A 26,365-nucleotide genomic window follows, 5' to 3' on the forward strand; every position below is an offset into this window, starting at 1 on the left:
GTGACGATGGGATTGAGGAGATCCTCGAAGTACTCCTTCCACTGCCCGACAACATCCCCAGTCAGGGTCAACAGCTCCCCACCCGCACCGTAAACAGTGCTGGTGGAGAGCTGCTTCCACCTCCTGAGGCGTCGGACGGTTTGCCAGAATCTCTTCGAGGCCGACCGATAGTCCTCCTCCATAGCCTCCCCGCACTCCTCCCATACCCGCGTTTTTGCCTCTGCGACCGCACGGGCTGCAGCACGCTTGGCCTGCCGGTACCTGTCAGCTGCCTCTGGGGTCCCACCTACCAACAAAGATAAGTAGGACTCCTTCTTCAGCTTGATGGCATCCCTTACTTCCGGTGTCCACCACCGGGTTCGGGGATTGCCGCCGCGACAGGCACCAGAGACCTTGCGACCACAGCTATGAGCAGCCGCATCGACACTGGAGGTGGAGAACATGGTCCACTCGGACTCCATGTCTCCAACCTCCCCCGGGATCTGGGAGAAGCTCTCCCGGAGGACCTCGCTGACAGAGGGTTCCGCCAGTCGTTCCCAGCAGACCCTCACGATACGTTTGGGCCTGCCAGGTCTTATATATATATATATATATATATATATATATATATAGTAATACAAAAAACAAAAACACAATTTATACTCTTCATATGAGCACTTCAAACTGTTTCAGAAACACATATTTGTTGTTGGTAGAAGTTTTATTCATTTACTTTGTACTGCTGGTATGATGGTTTATGTTCTGAGAGTTTTGTCCTTTTTGATTAACTTGGTCAAACTACATCAACCTCAAACTACAGCTGCAGAGATGATCACGGTTTCTCCTCTCTCTCGCACTCTCTCTCTCCCTCTCCCTCTCTCTCCCTCTCCTAACCCTTCCATAACCATCTAAACACTTTCTCTGTAGTGAACAGACACTTTCCAGTCAGGCTGTATACTCCAAGTCGCCGCCGTCAACCACCAATCATCATCCAGGAGGTCAAAGCAGCCCAGATGAAGTCGAGGTGCTTCTGTCTGATAAGAAGGCTTCTCCTCGACAGGCATCGTTTCTACGCGCCCTCCTCAAAGCCTTTGGCCCCTATTTTCTGATTGGCTCAGCCTTCAAACTCTTGCAGGATGTGATCATCTTCATCAACCCTCAGCTCCTCAGGTGAACACATACGAGATGCAGCATTGTCCTGTGTATGACACAAACAGATAGGGTTTTTTTTTTATTTTTATTTTTTATCCTCCACTGGCCGGTTGAGCAGGTGATAGGATAGGATTGAGAGAGCATATCTCACCCATATTGGCCTCTCTTCATTGGCTTCCTGTTAATTCTAGAATAGAATTTAAAATTCTTCTTCTTACTTATAAGGTTTTGAATAATCAGGTCCCATCTTATCTTAGGGACCTCGTAGTACCATATCACCCCAATAGAGCGCTTCGCTCTCAGACTGCAGGCTTACTTGTAGTTCCTAGGGTTTGTAAGAGTAGAATGGGAGGCAGAGCCTTCAGCTTTCAGGCTCCTCTCCTGTGGAACCAGCTCCCAATTCAGATCAGGGAGACAGACACCCTCTCTACTTTTAAGATTAGGCTTAAAACTTTCCTTTTTGCTAAAGCTTATAGTTAGGGCTGGATCAGGTGACCCTGAACCATCCCTTAGTTATGCTGCTATAGACTTAGACTGCTGGGGGTTTCCCATGATGCAGTGAGTGTTTCTTTCTCTTTTTGCTCTGTATGCACCACTCTGCATTTAATCATTAGTGATTGATCTCTGCTCTCTTCCACAGCATGTCTTTTTCCTGATTCTCTCCCTCAGCCCCAACCAGTCCCAGCAGAAGACTGCCCCTCCCTGAGCCTGGTTCTGCTGGAGGTTTCTTCCTGTTAAAAGGGAGTTTTTCCTCCCACTGTAGCCAAGTGCTTGCTCATAGGGGGTCGTTTTGACCGTTGGGGTTTTACATAATTATTGTATGGCCTTGCCTTACAATATAAAGCGCCTTGGGGCAACTGTTTGTTGTGATTTGGCGCTATATAAAAAAATTGATTGATTGATTGATTGATTGATTGGTAGGATAGGTCATAGGATTGCACTCTTATCAGTGTGTGCGTCTCTGTCACATTTCATTTAAATGCTACAACCTTATTGTACGGGAGAGCGTTCTGTCATTCATTTCAGCAGGTTTCGTGTCTGCATCTCCAGCACTCTGGCGTCACCAAGAGTTAAAAGGTTGGAGGTGTGTTTGTGCTTGCAACTTTTGAATCGTTTACCAGATTTTAAAAAATACAGTTACCATTGCCATCTTTTGAACAAGCAGAGTTCAGTGCAGTGACGGTATTTCCCGGAGTGCGAGTTCTCCCTTTCCTCTGTGTTAGCAGCTCTTTAGTTTGTGTCTTGTTGTGGTATTGCCATTTATTCTTTTATTATTAGAGTTTATTTTCTTTAGTGCTTTGATTCCTGGACAATTATTTTATAAACAGGCGTTAATCACTATTATGATCCAAGTTGCAGGACCTCCCACACTCGGAAAAAAAAACCCACGACTTACACCCTGGAAAATATGATACGTGTATTTCCACTGTAACAGATTTTACACCACATTGGCTTTCATGCAAAAGTTTTAAAAAATGTTTGATATGCCACAATTTGTCCTACTTTTTTCATGAAAATGGGCACAGTTGATGTTTAGGCCAAGTATCACAAGCCTGTCTCGATGACCGTTTGATTTTTCAAAGTGTTCATCGATCACAGCCAAATGAACTCAGGAGTAAATCTGCCCAACAAGATGTGAACTCGTATCTCTGTTTGATGTAATAAATTCCAAACCTCCATATTCGGGCTTGAACCCTCAAAACGAGGAAGCGCAAACATTAAATAAACAAACAAGAGTTAGTGTCCTTTAACCACTAGGGGGTGGTGTTTGGCCTAATTATCACCATGACAACCCCAAGACAAAATGGGAGGTGCCAGAAGAAATTACTAAATGTGTTTCCTGTTCAAGCCTGTAGTTCTTCACATCAGAATTTTATTAATAACAGCTAGTTTGTTAAACACTTACTTGCATCTTTGAGTGTGTATCAGTGAGAAAGCGGGGAGGTTTTCTGTATGCAATGTTTTGTTTTTTTTTGTTATTATTTCATATGCATGTAATAATGATCAGTTAATGCAAATATCTGAATCACTTTTCTCTTTATAATGATGTGAACACTGAATAATTCTGTGGTGTAACAGTTATATTCATCCTAAAAACTTGAGATACTGCACGGGGTGAGTCTGCTTATCTCAGACCATCTGAAGCAGCTCATGTTGAGGTATAATAATAATAATAATGATAAAAATAATAATAATAAAATCTTTTTTCTGGTGCAGATGGCTGTGGAAAATTTGTGACAGAATGCATTTTTAACCAGGCTTGGCACTCGAAGTTAGTCCTCTGCTTTTTTAGCGTGGCTCTTTTCATTGCTTTGAATGATAAATTCATTTTTTCCATTTCCTGCTTTTGTAGGATGTTGATCGGGTTCACCAAACAGAAGGGTGTTCCTGATTGGTGGGGTTATGCGCTGGCCTTCCTCATGTTCTTTACAGCCGTTCTGCAGACTCTCGTCCTCCACCAGCAGTTCAACTACTGTTTCATCACTGGCATGAATGTGCGCACAGCTGTTATTGGAGCCATCTACAGAAAGGTGCATAAATACACTTACAGTTACACGTACAGTTTTCTTTCGAATGATAAAAATTATTTATTTGGAAACTGCAAACTAAAAAAAAAAGTTAAATTTCCCACATGAGTAGAAATCCGTTATTAGAATAATTATTTTCTGTTACTTTATTATTCTGCATTTTGTATCGACTAATCGACTTTTCTTTAGCTCACAGTCATTTGTAAGATGTTACACAGCAAGTATGGTTTTACTTACAGTAGAATAAAAACTGTTAAATAATTGGATTAATCAACAATTTGTGTCATTTTCTGTAACAGATTAAATAAAATTTTGGGCAAGTTCTGCATTAAGGGGTGGAGCCATTAAATTAAAAAATAATAATAGTGTTGTATATTCCGGAGTGTAAGTTACACCTGTTCAAAAAATGCCTTTTGAAGAAGAAAAACCCATATATAGGGTGCTGTGCAAATGTTTTAGGCACATTTATTGCATCATGAAAGGATTAAAAATTATGAAAAGCTGATAAATATTCATAAATAAATGAAATGCGTGATTAATTTCAACTTTAGTGATAATCATTATGAAAATTGGGTTCTATTTATGTGTGATTTTTCGGTATGTATATCACACCAGAGTATAAGTCGCAAGACCTCAAAACTATGAAATGCTACTTTTATTATAACTGTGGAATGCCTGAAACTTTTGCACAGTACTATAAATTCAACTGGATTAGAAGTTGCACCTTTTTTCTGTATTATCAGATTTTTAATTTGGCTTTTTGTGCATTGTTGTAGTGTACCTTTTGTTATTAGTATTTATTCTTTTATTATTTCTTTTGTTTTGTGCTTTGACATCTGGGAAAGTCATCATAAATACGATTGTTAATAATGAATATGAGATTTTTCATGATAAAAATGGTACCAGACTATAAGTTGCAGGACCTCTCAAACTAATAAATAAAAAAAACTCCAAACAAATTCCGACTTATATTCTGGAAAATACGTTAATAGTTTGATGGAATCGAACCCCAGACCTTGTCACTGTAGGCAAGAATTCTAACCACTCTTCCATCCTGCTGCTCTCGTGTTATGCTCAGGCACTAGTGATAACCAATGCTGCTAAACGCTCGTCGACGGTGGGAGAGGTGGTTAACCTGATGTCCGTGGATGCTCAGAGGTTCATGGATCTCACCACCTTCCTCAACATGCTTTGGTCTGCTCCTCTGCAGATAATGCTGGCGCTCTATTTCCTCTGGCAGGTACAGTACGTGCACAGAACAGATTTTACCACAAGCAGGCATGTTGGTATGAGGAATAAGTGAATGTTGATATTTATCAGTACATCTTATCAGTACAAATTTATAACCCTTTGAAACACTATATCCTGCATTTCGAGGGCCACATTTTGTAAAGTAAAGCCAAAGTTTTTTAATCATTCTTACAGCCTTAATTTAAAGCCAAAAGTTATTTTTTTATGAATTTGTGAAGGATCATGATAAATGGAGTTAGAGAGCCTCAACAAATTAATACTAAGAGACACTGTACATAGTAAGAAATAACAGATTATTCAAAAGACTGCCATGTTTCCTCTCAGAGGCACACAAAAATACAGTGTTTTCCAGTCAGTTTTACATTTGGCATGTGCACTAAAAAAAAGGAAAGACTACTCAGGTAAATGTACCTGAACTTTCACAGTGTGCTTGAATGGAAAGTAGCTGCTAACATTAAGAACGGAGCCACAGATTAATTCCAAAGTTTGCAAAAGAGTGTTGTCGCAAAAGCTGTGTTATGATAACTTGTTATTAAGTAAGTCCCTTTGGCTGCTCTCTTGTTTGCACTCGGGGTTGCCACAGCAAATCCAAGGTGGATCTGCATGTTGACTTGGCACAAGTTTTATGCCCAGTGCCCTTTCTGACGCAACTCCACATTCCATGGAGAAATGTGGCAGGGGCGGGATTTGAACCGGGAGCCTTCCACACCAAAACCAAGTGCACTAACCACTTGTCCACCAAGTGATACCTGTTAATTTGGATGCAGTCATGGTAAAAACACCAGCTACTTGGTGTGCGTGCACGTCCATCCATCATGAACCCAGCCTATTAAAAACCTCTGCTAGAGGTTCAGCTTTGTACACGCTTATAAGTGTTGTCTATAATATAACTGTGAAAAATCTAAGCAATACATCTGTGTGATCAGACAGCTTGTAAAACAGTGGAGAGTTACATGTGCATGTTCATGGTGGGAGCTATAACAGGGTTAAAGCAGTGTGCTGCCCCGGTAGACAGCAGACATTGCACACATCAAGATCCAAAGTCTGACAGACTCTCAAAGTAAAATAAAATTAACAAAGCCTACCAGCTCCACTGAGGAGAACAAAATACAAAAGGAAAAAACTGAACAGGGCACTCACCCAGTTGTAGAATGATTTCCAAGATTATAAATGTAAAGTCCACACCATCAAAGAAGTCATCATACATGAATCACGTGCAATTTCCAGCCGGAGAATAATGTCCAGGTCCACTCCATCAAAGAGGTCCCAACTGGCACCATCACACACTGATGGCATGTGATTTCAAGCTGGAGAACCATGTCCAGGTCCATGCCATCCGCCTGTGGACAAATGTCCTCCATAGGTCCGCTGTGATTAACCCCACATGAGATGTTTTCCCATTGTGGTTCTGATTTACAATCGGAAGAAAAAGGATAATCTCAGCTGGTGCAGAGAGGTGTGTCCACTGACCATGAGCCATGGCTGCTGGACTCTGGGCCACTTCCAAAAGTGGCTTTCTCCTCCAATCATCTCCACTATTTTGATGTGCTCCCACAGCAGCTCCGCCATCAGCTAAGAGTTTCTGGGTGAAGTGTATCGCCTCCTTTCTGTACATTCTATGTAAATCCGAGCCATCATTTTCAAAGGAAAGCTCAGAAGGTTGGTTGTTGGATGTAGCAGCGTTCGTTTCACTCTGTCTGTCAGCCATCTGGATGTTTCTGTACGTCAAATGCTGAGAAATGGCGAGCAATGCTGAATAAGATGTTTTCCAGTACCTACTGACTCGCAGAGCGAGAGGGATAAATAGGAATAAAATACATCAATGGCCACTAATTATTACCGCATTTGCGTGGATAGACTTACAATCATGACTATAATCATGACTATTTTGTGTTGCTAACTGTGACATTAAATAATATGTGACATGTCCTTTAAAAAAGGGGGGGGGGGGGGAACAACAGAAAAGCCCCCCACGCTGGTTAAAACACAGAGTGGGGGCCCAAATCACAGCGTTGGGGATCCAAATCACAGCATATGGGTCCCCTAAGCGAGAACCCTACTATCCAAGACCCATTGTGGTTCTATAGTCTCATGGATGCAGCGAAGCCTGACACCACTATGTGCTCCCAGATGTAACTTTTATTTTGTAAGGCTTTTATTGGTGGCTGATGTTTGTTTTATTTGACAGACTCTCGGCCCGTCAGTCTTGGCTGGAGTGGCCGTCATGATCCTGCTGATCCCGTTAAATGCCGTTATTGCCATGAAAACGCGAGCCTACCAGGTAAGAGCAGTGACTCCAACCTGTGCGCCTTTAGATGTACTCTGCCCATGTTCCCCATTAATTTTAGAAAACACTTCTAATGCACTATGAGTTATTCTAGTCAACCTGTTGTCCTGTTTCTGTGGACCAGGTTGAGCAGATGCAGTACAAAGACACCCGCATCAAACTAATGAATGAGATCCTGAATGGAATCAAGGTGCTGAAGCTGTACGCCTGGGAGAACTCCTTTAAGGAGAAGGTTCTCGCCATTCGGCAGAAGGAGCTTAATATTCTGCGTAAGATGGCCTACCTGGGAGCTCTGTCCACCATGGCCTGGACCAGTGCGCCTTTCTTGGTCAGTACTAAAGATGGCACTCTTCAAGCCTAGGGCCCAGGCAAGTGTAGACCACCATCAGGGGCAGTGCAGGTGGATTCCTGTCGTGTGGAAACAGGAAGCGACTGCAGCACAGAACACAGAAAAGTTGGTCTAAAGTCAAGCTATTTGTAAGAATGTAATATGACATACACAGGTTCACATGCACGGACGCAACACCAGGAACCTTTTTCTTACTAAAGAATATAAAAGATTTGAGTTTATTTATATAGATTTATATTTTCTTTTCAGCATTTTGCCTCACTGTGGATTTAATTTGGAAGGAAAGTGAACAGATATCAGTGTATCCGTCATCTGAGTTCCTGTCCGTTAGATGTTCTAAACATTATTCTTGCTGTAAAGACGTCCAGCCCTGTTGGTCCGTGTGTCTCCAGGTGGCCATGACAACATTTGCGGTGTACGTGACTGTGGATGAGAACAACGTGCTGGATGCAGAGAGGGCCTTCGTGTCTCTCTCGCTCTTTAACATCCTCAGGTTTCCTCTCAACATGCTTCCACAAGTCATCAGCAGCTTGGTGCAGGTGGGAACCTTCGCTCCGTTTCTTCCTCTAATGCTTGTGTTTTCGTAGTCGGGTTCTTAGAGTACCTGTTTGTTGGTCTTGTGTTCCAGGCCAGCGTTTCGCTTAAGCGAATCCAACATTTCCTGAGTCACGATGAGCTGGACCCAAAGTCTGTGGACAAGAAAAGCACAGCTTCAGGTAAACGGGCAGTGAGTTTAGCGCCGCGGGAGCCTCTGTGTTACCATGGTAACAGTGCCGCAAGTTCGGTATGCACAAGGTCGCCACAGCAGACTGGACATGGATCGGCATGGTGATTTAGCGCACGTTTGACGCTGGATGCCCTACTTGGTGTAACTTCACATTACATAGAGCCCGGGCACAAGTGATCCTGAACCAGGACGTTTCTGTTCTGAAAGCAGGTTCATTAACCACATGGTCACAAGGTCAATAAATGTTTTAAAACCTTAATATTTTAGCCAGGCTCAACCTTATGATCCATTTCAGGGAATGTAGTCCTGTTAACCTATGACTACCTCATCTCACACAAATAAAAAAGAATAAATAAATGGAGATCCCTTTGACCTGATCCTGGAAAAGCGGTTGAAGATGAGTGAGTAAATGGAGATCGTTCTGTCCTTCACAGTGGATCCATCCACAAACGCAGCACCGACCTTTTTCACTTGTTTAAAATCTGTTTCAGCCATGCAACTAAAGAAACAGTGAGTTTAAAGTTGGACAAAATTTGGATTACTTAATCAGTGAATATGTTGATGATTAGTTAGTCGTTGACGCATATATATAAAGCAGAAAAGTAAAACATTTTCTGGGGTTTTTGACCCATGTGACCTTCCCTGTTTTCACCCACAGAAGCCAAAGTCAGCAGCCTCTGAACTCAGGCAAGAAGACTGTGAGATGAAACAATGCCCCAAATATCTTGGGTCAGCAACAATTTGGTGTTGAGTAATTTCCTGAAGTCTAGTTCAACACGGTTGTGGGTGAAAACAGGGTGAATTACATGTGTGTAAAGACCTGCCTAATTTTAGATGATCAAATGAAATCACATGTGACCGTATGTACCACACGGTTCAGAATCACACAAGCTAAAGACACTTTAACTTGTTCTTTGTTGTTGTTACACATATTCACAGCTGATTCACATCTTTAAAATAGCTGGAGAAAATGTGCCGTGTCAGCGTGCAGTCTGATACCACACGGTTCAGAATCACACAAGCTAAAGACACTTTAACTTGTTCTTTGTTGTTGTTACACATATTCACAGCTGATTCACATCTTTAAAATAGCTGGAGAAAATGTGCCGTGTCAGCGTGCAGTCTGAAAATGTGCCATGTCATTGTGCAGTCTGAAAATGTGCCGTGTCATTGTGCAGTCTGAAAAAGTGCCGTGTCATTGTGCAGTCTCTTTATTGTGCTTTTTTTTTTTACCTACGCCAACAAAGTTGATGTTAGATAATATCTGTGCTAATTCTTTGTTTTATGTTAGCTATTAAGTATTTGTGTTATTTGTTTTGAAGTTCTGAGAAATATGTTAAGTTTTACTCTGTCATGTGTCCAGGGGAGACCACCCCCTGTTGGTGAGAGCCAGTAACATTAGAAATGTGAGACTAAACCACACCCATGTTAACACCCACATTGTTTAAAAGTGTTATACAAGTTACTTCATGGGCTTTTCACAAGATGGACACTGTCTGTGAGGGTCCCAGACCTGGTTTCTAACGTGACCTTTAATAAACTCAAAATGAGGAATACAATGGTTTGGTTTTTGGTAAGGGGCAGAATTTTACATAAAAGGTAGAAATAACATTGAAGGAGGTTATGTTTTCGCCCTCGTTTGTTTGTTTCTTTGTCTATTTGATTCTGAACAGCCTGGAGCCCACAGTTTTTCATAAATCGTTAGGATTTTTTTAAACTTAAGATTCATATCCTGATAAGCAAGAACCGATTCAGTTTTCAAGGTCATAGGTCAGAATCAGTCAAAAATCTTGGAAAATTAGAAAAATCCCTAACCTTTAACATTGAATGAATGTTGAAAAGTTTTGATCAAAGTTTGATCCAGATCTGATCCAGATTACAGATTTTGTGGCCATTTAAGTTTAACATTGAAAATCCCATTTAATGTATAGTTTACATTATATCTTAATGAAACGTGCTCCAATCACTGTCATATTTGAAAGCGAGGTGCAGACTGGCACTCACTATTGCCTGACAAAGTTTGATCCGGATCTTATCTGGATTATGGATTTTGTGGACATTTGAATTTAGTATTGAAAAGCCCATTTGGTGTACATTTTGCATTATATCTCAATCAAAAGTGCCTCGGCCACTCTCATTTTTCTGTTCTGGATTTACCTACACCACCAAAATTGGATGGAGGTTCCAATTTTATGCCTGTCTTCCAGTTATCAGTCAGAAACCAAGTGCCAAAAATCAATGACAAATTGTGTACAGCAGAGATAAACAATGTTCTGTGAAAATCATTTGGAAAAGAATTCAGAAGCTGAAAAACTAGAAAAAAAAACCTGACAGCACCACAAATAAACTTGGATTCAAGTGCATGAACTAAATACATCCTCCTAACATTTGATCACTAAAAATTCACTTCTAACAGGACTTTGACCTGGAAAACTTTTTTCCAAAGTAAAATTTTGTGGAATTGGAAACTAGTGTTGGCAGTGGTTTGCGCTCTATAGGGCTCTAGTATTTTTTTTTTTTTTTTTTTTCAGGCTGTTGAAACTGTTCCATTGCAGTCATTGCTTTCTAATTTGTACTTTCACTTGCTGACTCTTCTGTAAACCTGTTGAAAAGGTTTTTGATGACTCAGTTTAACAGTGTGTCTCATTACAAAGAAGAAATTCATGGGATGATTTTGTTGTTGTTGTTGCTAACAGACTGCTCGGTGACTGTTGTTAACGGGAAGTTCACGTGGGCTAAAGAAGATCCTCCTGTTCTGCAGAGGTATGCTCTTATTTTTTTCGCTCTCTGTATGTTTTCTTGCGTTTGTCTTCATGTGAACGTCCACCATGTGTCCGCAGTATTAACTTAATGGTGCCCCAGGGCTCCCTGCTGGCAGTGGTCGGCCAAGTTGGCTGTGGGAAATCCTCGCTGATCTCTGCGCTGCTGGGCGAAATGGAGAAACTCGAGGGAGCGGTTTCTGTTCGGGTATTACTTCACTTGACATTTAAAAAAAAAAAACACATAATTAAAAGGACGGCATTTATTTAGCGGTGTTGGTCTCCACTCTATATTTATCCACAAAACATTTAAGAAAGATTGAGAATATCGAGGGTGAAATGTTGGGCTAACAGGATTAAATTCCACTTGTTTCATTGCTTCTGTGCATTTTTGTTATCTTCACTTTAAATTGCTTATGTGTGCCAAAGTGGGGGAGATGCTGCCTGTAAAAAACACTACAAACAATCATGACAAGGGCAAACACAATGCAATTTGACAAAAGAACAATTCTGCAGTCTTAAGTATGTTTACGTACAGCTGTGTCAAATATTAAGAGAAGTTTCCTTATTTCCTCCTCTTTGGAGTAATATGGAGGAAAAGGAGAAAATTCAGCCAGAACAGTACCATTGGCAGAAACATTGAACTAAGGGGCTAATTTATGACATGATAACACGTGTTTAAAACAAGCAAAAACATCACAGCACTCACAAAAAAAGAGGAGAAACACGCATGCTGATTTATTAGCAGAGTGCACTGAGGATATGTCTTTCAAATGCCAAAATAGCACACATTGTCTATCTATATGCATTTGAATGATATGCAATTTGGGGTTTGTCCACCTGACGTGCACAAAATTGTGGGAGGGAACATGCAAATAGGTGAGGTTTGCACGCTCAACATGATTTCTCAAGCTCAAAATCAAATTAGCAGGTGATGATAGCATCTGTATTTTGCATGTGTGAAACCTTGGAGTTAATTGGTCGCAATCAGCAAACTTCTGTTTCAGCAGCCGAGATCGCACACTGAACTATTTTGCATACTTAGTTTACTATTTACTTACCAGTTTCTTCATACTTGTAAGGTTACAAATAAATGTTTCCATGCATAACAGGTGGCCCACGCACAGATGCACATATGTGAGTCTGTGCGCACAGGATGCGCAGTGTGTAAATGCAAGCAGAGGTGCATGACGATATAAATTAGTTTGCCTCTCTCCTCAGGGATCAGTGGCATATGTACCTCAGCAGGCCTGGATACAGCATGCCACTCTGCGGGACAATATCCTCTTTGGGAATCCCTACAATGAGCAAAAGTACCGCTGCGTTTTGGAGGCCTGCGCCTTGACACCGGATCTGGATGTGCTCCCTGGAGGAGACTTGACTGAGATAGGCGAGAAGGTACAGAAAAGAACTACTTATAGTTCCCCTTAATTCATTCTCCACTGTTTGTGTTTGTTTGCAGCCATTAGCTTGTCTCTGGTTTCTATTAGCTATTACGAATATATTTGTTATTATTAGACATTTGACCAAGGATTTCTTCTGTGAAACACATTATCTGGGTTTTTTGTTCTTACACGTAATCTAAGATTTTCATATAACGCTGGTGCAGCATGTTGACATCCACCGCCCTTTGGAGCCACGATGGACTCTAGGTCCTCTCTCTTGTTATTGTTAACCAGAGCATTTTTGATGGTCCACAGGCCACAGTTTGAGAACCTGCTTGTCTGCTTATCTGAATATTTTGTCGTTATCCTGCAGGGCATCAACCTCTCTGGTGGTCAGAGACAGAGGGTGAGTTTAGCCCGAGCGCTGTACAGCGATGCTGATGTCTACCTGCTGGATGACCCGCTGTCCGCTGTGGATGCTCACGTGTCCAAACACATCTTTGACAACCTGATCGGTCCAGAGGGAGCGTTAAGAGGCAAGGTAAGGACCGCCTAACTTCATCATCTTGACTTTCTCAGCCAAGACCGGTTCCCATTTACACCTGAGTGGACAGTTAAGGTTGGGTAACTTTCATGTTTAAACCAGTACCGGTACTCATAGCTGGAACCAAACTGTACTTTTTTGTACTTTACTTGCTCTGAAATAATTGTAATAATTGGACCTCCTTGTAGGGAAGCAAGCATACCAACCTCTTACACCACCATGCTCTCGGCTCGCCACCTACATCTACACTGGGATAACTTCTCAAGATTTGAAATGAGATGGAGGGTTGGGGCCCTTTCACACAGTGACATCAAGTGACCCATGTACCAGATTCTCAAAAAGCTCTGTGAAACGCCTGAAAAAGGCTTGCTCCAGGGGTCTGAACTCCCTGTCTTCAAAGCTATTTGACATACAGGGGGCGATGTTTGGTGACTGTCCACTGACTCACTGTTGGAGGTAGTTTAACCTTCGTTATTGAAGGGCAGGCACATTGGTATCACACTCCGCAGAGTGTTATCATACCTTGGTGGAGCTGATCGTCCACTCAACATTTGTGACGTCAGCTGACGTAGCCTATACAAACTCGACGTAACTCTGCAATTACGTCACTTGCTTCAGGTGCGTCATCAACAAATCGTAAATGGTGGAGGTGACGTAGCAGTAGTGGAGCTCAACTCTTGCTGGCATTTTAACATGAACGTCGAAGATTTTAAGCATCTTCAAAATTTTCACAGGACCACGACGAACATCAGCATTGCCCAACTGACGTCCACGTAGCTCCTGCAGAGTGCGGTGGACCTCGATGCTGGACAAATCAACTTTTCTCTGTCTGTTGGCAAACGCTGGGCTAGGCATCAGTGTGAATGCAACATTAGATGGGTGTGTGTTTCACCTTGCTGATGGTAGTGGTGAAAAAGCATCAACAACCAAATTGCAGTGCTGTTTTTAATCCCTGTAGAAATTCTGTACTTTCACCTTAATTCAGACCTTTAAAAAATCTGATCTTTGACTCAAACTCTCTTTTCTGGTTAGAATACAAATAGAACTGTGTGATGGAGAAGTGATTTGTCAAATGCTCTATTGGGTCATGAGACTTGTGTCAAACTTCAACACAGTGTTTCATGTGTGTCGTCGAGATTAAACACAGGAAGTTCTATCTCATCATATTGAGGAAATTGTACCTCTTTCTGATTTATTGCATGTTTTGATTTTACGTATGTATGACTCCCGTTTCCAGTTTTGCTGCTCTGAATACGTCTTCAGAGGACGTGATGAAATGTGTTTATTTGTGTCTGGGTGTTTAACATGGATGCTTTAACGTGTGGAGTGTGCAGGTTAATCATGGTTTCTTACCGATCTGTCATTCCAGACACGTATTGTGGTGACACATAGCATCACCTACTTGCCTCAGGTGGACAACATCGTGGTGCTGGTGGATGGCAGGGTGTCGGAGATGGGCTCCTACCAGGAACTGCTTAAACAGGACGGAGCTTTTGCTGAATTTCTCAGGAATTACTCTCTAGAGGACATCATAGAGGACGATGAGGTGGCGGGTACGGTGACATTAGCCTCATATCAACACTAGAATGATTATTTACGGGAAAAAAAAAATAATGTCCTGATGATGCGCCTACAGAGGAGTTAATTGAAGATGAGGAATATAATGACGATGTCCTCAGCAACCACATCGACATGGTGGACAGCGAGCCAGTCGTCAATGAAGCAAAGAGAAATTTTATGAGGTAATTTTATATATTACGTAGTTGCCAATAAGGCTTAAGATTGCTATCTTAATTTCTCAGAAGTTGCACATTATCCATTTCTTTTATAAAACTGGAAGACCACACCTTTTCCGTTACTCAAAACATCCCTTCTGACAATGCTCAAAAATGTGAAACCCAACATGCTGAGCTTCCCTGCCGGTAATTTCGACCGTCGTGTTCAGTTTGCTTCATGTGTGTTTGAACAATTTAAATTAGATTAGAGAGATATTTGCTTAAGCATGTTTTTTGTCTTCTGATGCTGTATTTGGGGTGTATCGTATTTGTTGACCTAACTACACTACCATGTTGGAATTTGGGTAAACAAAACATTTAAAATTTAAAACTGGAAGGTTTTAATTTATGTCGACCATGATTTTTTTCTTAACACTTATTTTTATTTTTGTGTCGTATAATACCAGATATTTTATGAATTTGCTACCATATTTTCTGGACTCTAAGTCACACCGGTCTGTAAGTAACAGTCCAAACAAGTGGAGTGCCAAGTATTGTGAAGCTATATTCCCTCTTTTTGTCCCAGATCAGTCTTTCAGTTTGAGAGCATGATTTCCTATATTTGCTCATTATCCAAGACATAGATCATGTCTCGTATTCAGATTTTCTTCTTCGACTTATTTTACGGTGGTTGACATCCAGTTAATTAATGTTGCGTTACTGCCACCTTCTGCTCCAGAGTGTGAATCACAGTGCCTCATTCAGTGTACTACAGGAGCAGCTTTACCCAGCACTTGGTGAAACAGATGCAACACTTGGTTGCATCTGGCCTGAAATATAAATAAATATTTTGGGGTCACCTGATTCTGCAGCTCTCGTTTCAGACAAATTAGCATAATTTCATCGGAGGGAGAGAACCCCAGGCCCCGCTCAGTGAGGAGGTATGTTTGCAACATGAAGAAATACCCAGAGCTGCCAGAGAAGAAGAAACCACAAGAGGTGGAGAAACTTATCCAGGCAGAGACCGCAGAAACAGGCCGGGTCAGTCCTGCATTCAACTAAGTCAATATTTTGTGTCTGTTGATAGATAGTATCTCCACCTTCACAATGAATCTAGTCTGTTATCTGTCCCATTCACCCCAAATCCAGGTGAAAGCCAAAGTTTACCTGGAGTACGCCAAGGCGGTGGGACTGCTGCTGTCCGTGTTAATCTGTTTCCTCTACGGCTGTCAGAGCGGCGCTGCTATTGGTGCAAACATCTGGCTCAGTCAGTGGACTGAAGACGCCTCAAGCAATCAGACAAAGGAACACGTTCATATGAGGGTGGGGGTGTACACAGCACTGGGCATAGCACAAGGTAAGAAACCAGGCTTCCTCCTGTGCTCTACGAGGTCTGTCCATAAAGTATCGTACCTTTTTATTTTTTTAAACTATATGGATTTGATTCATATGTTTTTACGTCAGACATGCTTGAACCCTCGTGCACATGCGTGAGTTTTTTGACCCCTGTCGGTGACGTCATTCGCCTGTGAGCACGCCTTGTGGAAGGAGTGGTCCCACCCCGTCGTCGGATTTTCATTGTCTGGAAATGGCGGAATGATTTGGGGTTTTTTCCATCAGAATTTTTTCAGAAGCTGTTCGAGACTGGTACCTGGAAACCATTCGAAAAATTTATCTGGCTTTCGGTGAAAATTTTACGGGCTTCACAGAGAATAAGGACTGTTACTACAGCTTTAAGGATGGCCCACAATGGCGCTCGGCGCGCCGCGCTCCGAGCCGCGACGACAGGCACGACAGGCCCAGCTCTCCACAATTTCTCTTATAACTCACTCAACTGGTAAGCATTGAAAGCTGAGATAGGCATGTCCGAACTTGTCCTCTGGCACGCCAAAACGGAGGCGTTCTTTGTCTCGCTCGAACAGCGAATCGGTCGTGACGTACAAAGCCTCCGCGCGGCTTTCCACGACAAAATCTCTTGTTAAAAGTGACGTCTGCCAGAAAATGGTTGATGTCCTGCTCTTGTGATAACCAGAGAAAGTGCACACGATGGTCCCAGCTCCACACAGCCATCCATTTAGAAATGATCCGGTGGTTCGTGCCAGAAACAGAACTGCTTTTTTTTTAGGGGGGGGTTGTTAACCATCCATCCATAGGTCTTGGAAGCACATCTTCTCCTAAACTGGTTGATTGACTTGAATTGAACTTCTCAGAGTGGTATCACATTATATGAAGATGTGCATGGAGGAAAACAATTCTCTTCAACGAGAGATAATTGTACTTTTTTTTAAATCGATACCATAACTTATTTTTGGAGAAATGCTTTCTGAAGACCAAATCTTTTTTGTTTATTTTAATAAAGAAAATGCTTATATACAAAAACAAAAAAGCATGGGTCTTTGCATAAAGTAGTATTGCAGGAAATCGTGTTGGAATAAAAACACTGGCAGCTAGTCCACTTTAGCTCCTCAGATTATCTTGTTAATTCTCTCAGGTGGTACATCCTGCACATACTCACTCCACGTGCACAATTATTTTAGATAAACAACATAACTCAAGCATTTTCAGTGGATAAATGTGCAAACGGTCCTCAGAGATTCCCCCTGAAAGTACGAGGGAAGCAATTATGGTGATTTTAAACAAGTAAAAAAAAATAAGTGTTTCTGTGACCAAACACAAACAAGGAGGAGTTGGTTTGCAGTGTGCATGAACCACTGTTCCCCATTAGACACCTGGGTACAAATGCGAGAATGAACGAGGTAAAAAGTGCACGATGTGGTGCGATACTGCTGCTGTCTTTATTAAGATTATTAATCTCAGTTCAGTTTGAGCCATTAAAACACAATAGTGTGGATCCACTTCGTGGGCTGGACAAACCATATAACATTCCTGAGTGTCACATTTGTTTCACAAGCATTTGGCACCACCTACATTTGCGGATGTATATAAGATGTAAAAGTCTACTTCGCAAATATAAAACAACCCTTTTTTTCCCCAGATGTATTTCCAAGAAAAAAGTCATATTCAGACAAACACAGCACATTGCATTTGCTTAATTACATATACAAACAGATGTGTTGGCCTCTTCAGAAAAACCATTAGCCAGTTTGTTCATTCAGGTATGTCATCACAAAAGCATTACAGAAACAGGGAGAGAATGGCAGAACATGGGGCATCATTTTGTTAGCCTGCTTACACATCTCTCATTTCAAAGCTGATACTTGACTAAAAGATACCAGCGAGCGAAGGAGGTGAGATGTAAGGGCAAGATTTTTTTTTTTATTTTTAGGAACTGCTTTGACAGAAGTGTTAACAAAGTCCTGAGTTCATGTGCATCCTCCAAACACGGCGTTATCATAAACTGATATAAATCACACACAAATAAAAGGCCCACTTTACACTTTACATGAACAATCCCAGTACTGTCCCACTGTGCCAACATTCTGATTTAATCTGATATAAAAGAATGGCTACCCTATTTTCTGGAGTATGTCACTTATTTTTTTACTAGTAGTAGTAGTTTATAAATATTATAATAAATAACTTTGTTGTGAAAGTGTCGTGACACGGACCCACAACAGGGGGCGGTAATGAACGGACAATGGATAAGCCAAAAAGTAACAATGTTGTGAATCACACAACGAAGTACAGACAATAACAATATGGTGGGATGTCAATTATACACAAGGTGACGTGTGGGCAGGCTCGAAGATAGAAGACGTCTGGCGAGAGAAGAGCCATATCCCACACAGCTTCCACCACCAACGGATCTGAAGAACACCGGAGCCGCCAAGCCGCCCCAGGTGGCCACTGTCTTCAGCAGTCAGACCCGGTACTGCTGGCAGAGAACAGAAACGGTATGGATGAGTGCGAGTTCGCACACTCAGTAATCCCACAGTCAGTGTTTAGTTAGGAGGGAGCACCTCCACCTCCAAATCACACACTCGTGCAGCTCCCGAGATAACCACTTATCTGGGTGGGGTGGGAGGCGAAGCCGTCGCAGTCCACACCAAACGCCAACTCAGCAGACAGGGTATCCGTCCCAGGAAAACGGCTGCAAAAGAGATCAGACTAATGTTCGGGTTAAGGTTCAGCAGAGAAGTAATTACCTGAATGGTAGCTGATTTCTCGGCGGGGAGGTGGAGTTGCAGGTCGGCCTTTATGGTGATGGTGATGTGAATGAGTGACAGCTGGTGCTGATAACGAGTGACAGCTGTCACTCCCGGTTGCTATGACGCCCTCTCATGCTTGAAGCCCGCACTTCAAGCAGGGCGCCATCTGGTGGTGGTGGACCAGCAGTACCTCCTCTTCAGCGGCCCACACAACAAACTTACTATTATTGTTGTATAATTGCGTAATTATAATTCCCAAGAATCAAAGCACTAAACAAAATAAACTATAATAATAATAAAAAATACCAATAATAAAATATAAATCACAAAAATACCAAATTACAGAGCTGGTAATACAGAAAAATTTATTGACTTACAACCCCAATTCCAATGAACATTGTGTAAAATGTAAATAAAAACAGAATACAATGATTTGCAAATCCTCTTCAACCTACAGTAGTGTTCAGAATAATAGTAGTGCTATGTGATTGAAAAGATTAATCCAGATTTTGAGTATATTTGTTATTGTTACATGGGAAACAAGGTACCAGTAGATTCTCACAAATCCAACAAGACCAAGCATTCATGAAACTGGGCTATTAGTAAAAAACAGTAGAAAAGGGGGTGTTCACAATAATAGTATACGAGGTCTGTCAATAAAGTATAGGTCCTTTTTATTTTTTTCAAAAACTATATGGATTTCATTCATGTTTTTACGTCAGACATGCATGAACCCTCGTGCGCATGCGTGAGTTTTTCCACGCCTGTCGGTGACGTCATTCGCCTGTGAGCACTCCTTGTGGGAGGAGTCGTCCAGCCCCTCGTCGGAATTCCTTTGTCTGAGAAGTTGCTGAGAGACTGGCGCTTTGTTTGATCAAAATTTTTTCTAAACCTGTGAGACACATCGAAGTGGACATGGTTCGAAAAATTAAGCTGGTTTTCAGTGAAAATTTTAACGGCTGATGAGAGATTTTGAGGTGACACTGTCGCTTTAAGGACTTCCCACGGTGCGAGACGTCGTGCAGCGCTCTCAGGCGGCGTCATCAGCCTGTTCAAGCTGAAAACCTCCACATTTCAGGCTCTATTGATCCAGGACGTCGTGAGAGAACAGAGAAGTTTCAGAAGAAGTCGGTTTCAGCATTTTATCCGGATATTCCACTGTTAAAGGAGATTTTTTTAATGAAAGACGTGCGGACGGGTCCGCGCGTCGGGACACAGCCGGCGCGGAGCGGTGGCACAGGAAAAACACCTCCGTGTTGATAACCATTTGTAAAATCCAGGTGGCTTTTGATGGCTTTCAGTGGAGTGAGTATATGAGAAATTGTTTAACAGCTGGACATGTTCCAACTTGTCCTTAAGGCTTCCAACAGAGGTGTTTTTCCTGTGGCGGAGCGTCGCGGCGGCTGCAGCCGACGCACGGACCCGTCCGCACGTCTTTCATTAAAAAAATCTCCTTTAACAGTGGAATATCCGGATAAAATGCTGAAACCGACTTCTTCTGAAACTTCTCTGTTCTCTCACGACGTCCTGGATCAATAGAGCCTGAAATGTGGAGGTTTTCAGCTTGAACAGGCTGACGACGGCGCCTGAGAGCGCTGCACGACGTCTCGCACCGTGGGAAGTCCTTAAAGCGACAGAATCACCTCAAAATCTCTCATCAGCCGTTAAAATTTTCACTGAAAACCAGCTTAATTTTTCGAACCATGTCCACTTCGATGTGTCTCACAGGTTTAGAAAAAATTTTGATCAAACAAAGCGCCAGTCTCTCAGCAACTTCTCAGACAAAGGAATTCCGACGAGGGGCTGGACGACTCCTCCCACAAGGAGTGCTCACAGGCAAATTACGTCACCGACAGGCGTGGAAAAACTCACGCATGCGCACGAGGGTTCAAGCATGTCTGACGTAAAAACATATGAATGAAATCCATATAGTTTTTGAAAAAAATAAAAAGGACCTATACTTTATGGACAGACCTCGTATACTAAGTAATACTAAATCTACTGGCACCTTGTTTCCCATGTAACAATAAGAAATATACTCAAAACCTGCATTAATCTTTTTAGTCAGATAGCACTACTATTATTCTGAACAATACTGTATATTCAATTGAATACATCACAAAGACAAGCTATTTAATGTTCAAATTGATAAACATTATTGTTTTTGTGCAAATACAGTGGTCCCTCGTTTATCGCGGGAGTTACGTTCTAAAAATAACCTGCAATAGGCGAAATCCGCGAAGTAGTCAGCATTATTTTTTTAGAATTATTATAGACTTTTTAAGGCTGTAAAACCCCTCACTACACACTTTATACACTTTTCTCAAACAGGCATTAACATTTTCTCTCTTCTCTCCTGTGTAAACACTCTCAAGTTCAAACCTTAGTAGAAAAATAAGTCCAGTATTATAGAATGAAACCAAAGATCAAAACCTGTTTTCAGGCCCAAACATTTGTTTGAGAAATAAAAATAGAATATTTTCCTATAAATAATTATGATGGCTTTTAATTCAATTCAATTAATTTTATTTAAATAGCGCCAAATCACAACAAACAGTTGCCCCAAGGCGCTTTATATTGTAAGGCAAGGCCATACAATAATTACGTAAAAACCCCAACGGTCAAAACAACCCCCTGTGAGCAAGCACTTGGCGACAGTGGGAAGGAAAAACTCCCTTTTAACAGGAAGAAACCTCCAGCAGAACCAGGCTCAGGGAGGGGCAGTCTTCTGCTGGGACTGGTTGGGGCTGAGGGAGAGAACCAGGAAAAAGACATGCTGTGGAGGGGAGCAGAGATCAATCACTAATGATTAAATGCAGAGTGGTGCATACAGAGCAAAAAGAGAAAGAAACACTCAGTGCATCATGGGAACCCCCCAGCAGTCTAAGTCTATAGCAGCATAACTAAGGGATGGTTCAGGGTCACCTGATCCAGCCCTAACTATAAGCTTTAGCAAAAAGGAAAGTTTTAAGCCTAATCTTAAAAGTAGAGAGGGTGTCTGTCTCCCTGATCTGAATTGGGAGCTGGTTCCACAGGAGAGGAGCCTGAAAGCTGAAGGCTCTGCCTCCCATTCTACTCTTACAAACCCTAGGAACTACAAGTAAGCCTGCAGTCTGAGAGCGAAGCGCTCTATTGGGGTGATATGGTACTATGAGGTCCCTAAGATAAGATGGGACCTGATTATTCAAAACCTTATAAGTAAGAAGAAGAATTTTAAATTCTATTCTAGAATTAACAGGAAGCCAATGAAGAGAGGCCAATATGGGTGAGATATGCTCTCTCCTTCTAGTCCCCGTTAGTACTCTAGCTGCAGCATTTTGAATTAACTGAAGGCTTTTCAGGGAACTTTTAGGACAACCTGATAATAATGAATTACAATAGTCCAGCCTAGAGGAAATAAATGCATGAATTAGTTTTTCAGCATCACTCTGAGACAAGACCTTTCTAATTTTAGAGATATTGCATAAATGCAAAAAAGCAGTCCTACATATTTGTTTAATATGCGCTTTGAATGACATATCCTGATCAAAAATGACTCCAAGATTTCTCACAGTATTACTAGAGGTCAGGGTAATGCCATCCAGAGTAAGGATCTGGTTAGACACCATGTCTCTAAGATTTGTGGGGCCAAGTACAATAACTTCAGTTTTATCTGAGTTTAAAAGCAGAAAATTAGAGGTCATCCATGTCTTTATGTCTGTAAGACAATCCTGCAGTTTAGCTAATTGGTGTGTGTCCTCTGGCTTCATGGATAGATAAAGCTGGGTATCATCTGCGTAACAATGAAAATTTAAGCAATGCCGTCTAATAATACTGCCTAAGGGAAGCATGTATAAAGTGAATAAAATTGGTCCTAGCACAGAACCTTGTGGAACTCCATAATTAACCTTAGTCTGTGAAGAAGATTCCCCATTTACATGAACAAATTGTAATCTATTAGATAAATATGATTCAAACCACCGCAACGCAGTGCCTTTAATACCTATGGCATGCTCTAATCTCTGTAATAAAATTTTATGGTCAACAGTATCAAAAGCAGCACTGAGGTCTAACAGAACAAGCACAGAGAACTACTTTTAGAACTAACAAATTTAATTGTAACGATCAACCTACAAGGTTGGACACATAAATTATTAATAGTGACTGACCAGTATTTCACAGTTCCTCTGATCGCGTCTCTTTGTCGTGGTGCCGCTCCGCAGTGTGTTTTTCCACTGAGTGACACCTCGGTGCAGGTTTCTTTTTCCGAGTGAAGAACACAGTTATGGGTAGTTGTTGGCGCTCTTTTTTTTCTTCTGGGCGAGAAGATTCTTATAAACAGACACGCAGAACACAATGCGCATGCTCTCTCTTCGCTCACTGCCTCCGGTGTTACCGTTCCAGGACGGATGCGGGACCCGCAAAGAATCCAAGTCATTAAAAAGATACAAACCTCTCTCAGTGGTCATGGAGCTCTGCGGCTGCAGTTACCAAGACCATGCAGCGCTGTGGATTTTTCAGCAAGAATTCTATCCTTGCGGGCTGCTGGAGCGCTCTGCATCAAAACAGCGAGCATAGTCTCTGGACCTGTTGCCAGATTTTGGCGGCAACTCCGCATAGCAGACAGTGGGGCGGTGTGAGTGGCCCGCTGCAGCGCTTACCAAGCCCGCAGACTCGGTAAGCGCATCGGAGGCAGTGAGAGCAATCGCGGTGATGCCGACCGGTGCCGCGACCAGCCCGCCTGATGAGGACGCAGAACACAAAAAGAAGAAGCATGCAAAGTTGCACAAAAAAAAAAAATCTGCGAAACTGCGAGGCCGCGAAAGGTGAACCGCGATATGGCGAGGGACCACTGTATTTGCTCATTTTGAAATGGATGCCTGCAACACGTTTCAAAAAAGCTGGGGCAGTGGTATGTTTACCACTGTGTTACATCACCTTTCCTTCTAACAACACTCAATAAGCGTTTGGGAACTGAGGACACTAACTGTTGAAGCTTTGTAGGTGGAATTCTTTCCCATTCTTGCTCGATGTACGACTTCAGTTGTTCAACAGTCCGGGGTCTCCGCTGTCGTATTTTGCACTTCATAATGCGCCACACATTTTCAGTGGGCGACAGGTCTGGACTTCAGGCAGGCCAGTCTAGTACCCGCACTCTTTTACTATGAAGCCACGCTGTTGTAACACGTGCAGAATGTGGCTTGGCATTGTCTTGCTTAAATAAGCAGGGACGTCCCTGAAAAAGACGTTGCTTGGATGGCAGCATGTGTTGCTCCAAAACCTGGATGTACCTTTCAGCATTGATGGTGCCATCACAGATGTGTAAGTTGTCCATGTCATGGGCACTAACACATCCCCATACCATCACAGATGCTGGTTTTTGAACTTTGCACTGGTAACAATCTGGATGGTCTTTTTCCTCTTTTATCCAGAGGACACGACGTCCATGATTTCCAAAAACAAATTGAAATGTGGACTCATCAGACCACAGCACACTTTTCCACTTTGTGTCTGTCCATTTCAAATGAGGTCAGGCCCAGAGGAGGCGGCGGAGTTTCTGGATGTTGTCGATGTTTGGCTTTCACTTTGCATGGTAGAGTTTTAACTTACACTTGTAGATGTAGCGACGAACTGTGTTAACTGACAATGGTTTTCTGAAGTGTTCCTGAGCCTACACAGTAAGATCCTTTACACAATGATGTTGGTTTTTAATGCAGTGCCGCCTGAGGGATCGAAGGTCACAGGCATTCAATGTTGGTTTTCGACCTTGTTTCTTATGTGTATAAAGTTCTCAGATTCTCTGAATCTTCTAATTATATTATGGACTGTAGATGATGGAATCCCTAAATCCTTGCAATTGAACTTTGAGAAACATTGTTCTTTTTTCTATTTTTTTCACGCAGTTGTTCACAAAGTGGTGATCCTCACCCCATCTTTGCTTGTGAATGGCTGAGACTTTTGGGATGCTCCTTTTATACCCAATCATGACACTCCCCTGTTTCCAATTGACCTGTTCACCTGTGGAATGTTCCAAACAGGTGTTCTTTGAGCAGTCATCAATTTTCTGTCTTTGTCCCTTTTGTCTTTTTGAAATGTGTTGCAGGCAAAGTTTATCAGTTTGAACATTAAATATATTGTCTTTGTGGTGTATTCAATTTAATATAGGTTAAAGATGATTTGCAAATAATTGTATTCTGTTTTTATTTACATTTCACACAACGTCCCAACTTCACTGGAATTGGGGTTGTATACTCCAGTGCAACTTATATATGACTTATATAAGTATATAATTCATTTATATATATATATATATATGCATTATATAAGTATATAATGTTATGAGCCCTCACACAGCTATAAGTTGCACTGGAGTATACATATACATCAGCAAAATATAAACGCAACACTTTTGGTTTTGCTCCCATTTTGTATGAGATGAACTCAAAGATCTAAAACTTTTTCCACATACACATTATCACCATTTCCCTCAAATATTGTTCACAAACCAGTCTAAATCTGTGATAGTGAGCACTTCTCCTTTGCTGAGATAATCCATCCCACTCACAGGTGTGCCCTATCAAGATGCGGATTAGACACCATGATTAGTGCACAGGTGTGCCTTAGACGGCCCACAATAAAAGGCCACTCTGAAAAGTGCAGTTTTATCACACAGCACAATGCCACAGATGTCGCAAGATTTGAGGGAGCGTGCATGGCATGCTGACAGCGGGAATGTCACCAGAGCTGTTGCTCGCGTATTGAATGTTCATTTCTCTACCATAAGCCGTCTCCAAAGGCGTTTCAGAGAATTTGGCAGTACATCCAACCAGCCTCACAACCGCAGACCACGTATAACCACACCAGCCCAGGACCTCCACATCCAGCATGTTCACTTCCAAGATCGTCGGAGACCAGCCACTCGGACAGCTGCTGAAACAATCGGTTTGCATAACCACAAATTTCTGCACAAACTGTCAGAAACCGTCTCAGGGAAGCTCATCTGCATGCTCGTCGTCTCATCGGGGTCTCGACCTGACTCCAGATTCGTCGTCGTAACCGACTTGAGTTGGCAAATGATCACATTCGCTGGTGTTTGGCACGTTGGAGAGGTGTTCTCTTCACGGATGATGCGAAGGAGATGTGTTGCACTGCATGAGGCAAATGGTGGTCACACTAGATACTGACTGGTATCCCCCCCCAATAAAACAAAACTGCACCTTTCAGAGTGGCCTTTTATTGTGGGCAGTCTAAGGCACACCTGTGCACTAATCATGGTGTCTATCAGCATCTTGATATGGCACAACCTGTGAGGTGGGATGGATTATCTCAGCAAAGGAGAAGTGCTCACTATCACAGATTTAGACTGGTTTGTGAACAATATTTGAGGGAAATGGTGATAATGTGTATGTAGAAAAAGTTTTAGATCTTTGAGTTCATCTCATACAAAATGGGAGCAAAACCAAAAGTGTTGCATTTATATTTTTGTTGAGTATATATATATAAGTTGAACAGATATAATATATAAGTTGCACTTAATATATAATATAAGTCATATATAAGTTGCATATAGAACAGATGTTATGAGCCCTCACAGAACCATC

The 26,365-nt window shown here is 42.0% G+C and overlaps 1 protein-coding gene across 1 annotated transcript in view; it reads left to right on the plus strand.

Moving 5' to 3' along the window:
* abcc3 (ATP-binding cassette, sub-family C (CFTR/MRP), member 3) overlaps positions 1 to 26,365 on the plus strand; it is a 108,179-nt gene that overhangs the window by 63,489 nt on the left and 18,325 nt on the right. The window contains 15 exon segments of the mRNA XM_034193124.1: positions 907 to 1,149; positions 3,485 to 3,662; positions 4,738 to 4,899; positions 7,099 to 7,191; positions 7,322 to 7,525; positions 7,939 to 8,085; positions 8,175 to 8,262; positions 10,970 to 11,036; positions 11,114 to 11,240; positions 12,254 to 12,430; positions 12,791 to 12,958; positions 14,331 to 14,514; positions 14,598 to 14,703; positions 15,561 to 15,717; positions 15,826 to 16,033. Of these exon segments, the coding sequence (XP_034049015.1) occupies positions 907 to 1,149; positions 3,485 to 3,662; positions 4,738 to 4,899; positions 7,099 to 7,191; positions 7,322 to 7,525; positions 7,939 to 8,085; positions 8,175 to 8,262; positions 10,970 to 11,036; positions 11,114 to 11,240; positions 12,254 to 12,430; positions 12,791 to 12,958; positions 14,331 to 14,514; positions 14,598 to 14,703; positions 15,561 to 15,717; positions 15,826 to 16,033 (2,309 nt within the window).

Source organism: Thalassophryne amazonica, chromosome 18, assembly GCF_902500255.1.
Source record: "Thalassophryne amazonica chromosome 18, fThaAma1.1, whole genome shotgun sequence".
NCBI classification, from domain to species: domain Eukaryota; kingdom Metazoa; phylum Chordata; class Actinopteri; order Batrachoidiformes; family Batrachoididae; genus Thalassophryne; species Thalassophryne amazonica.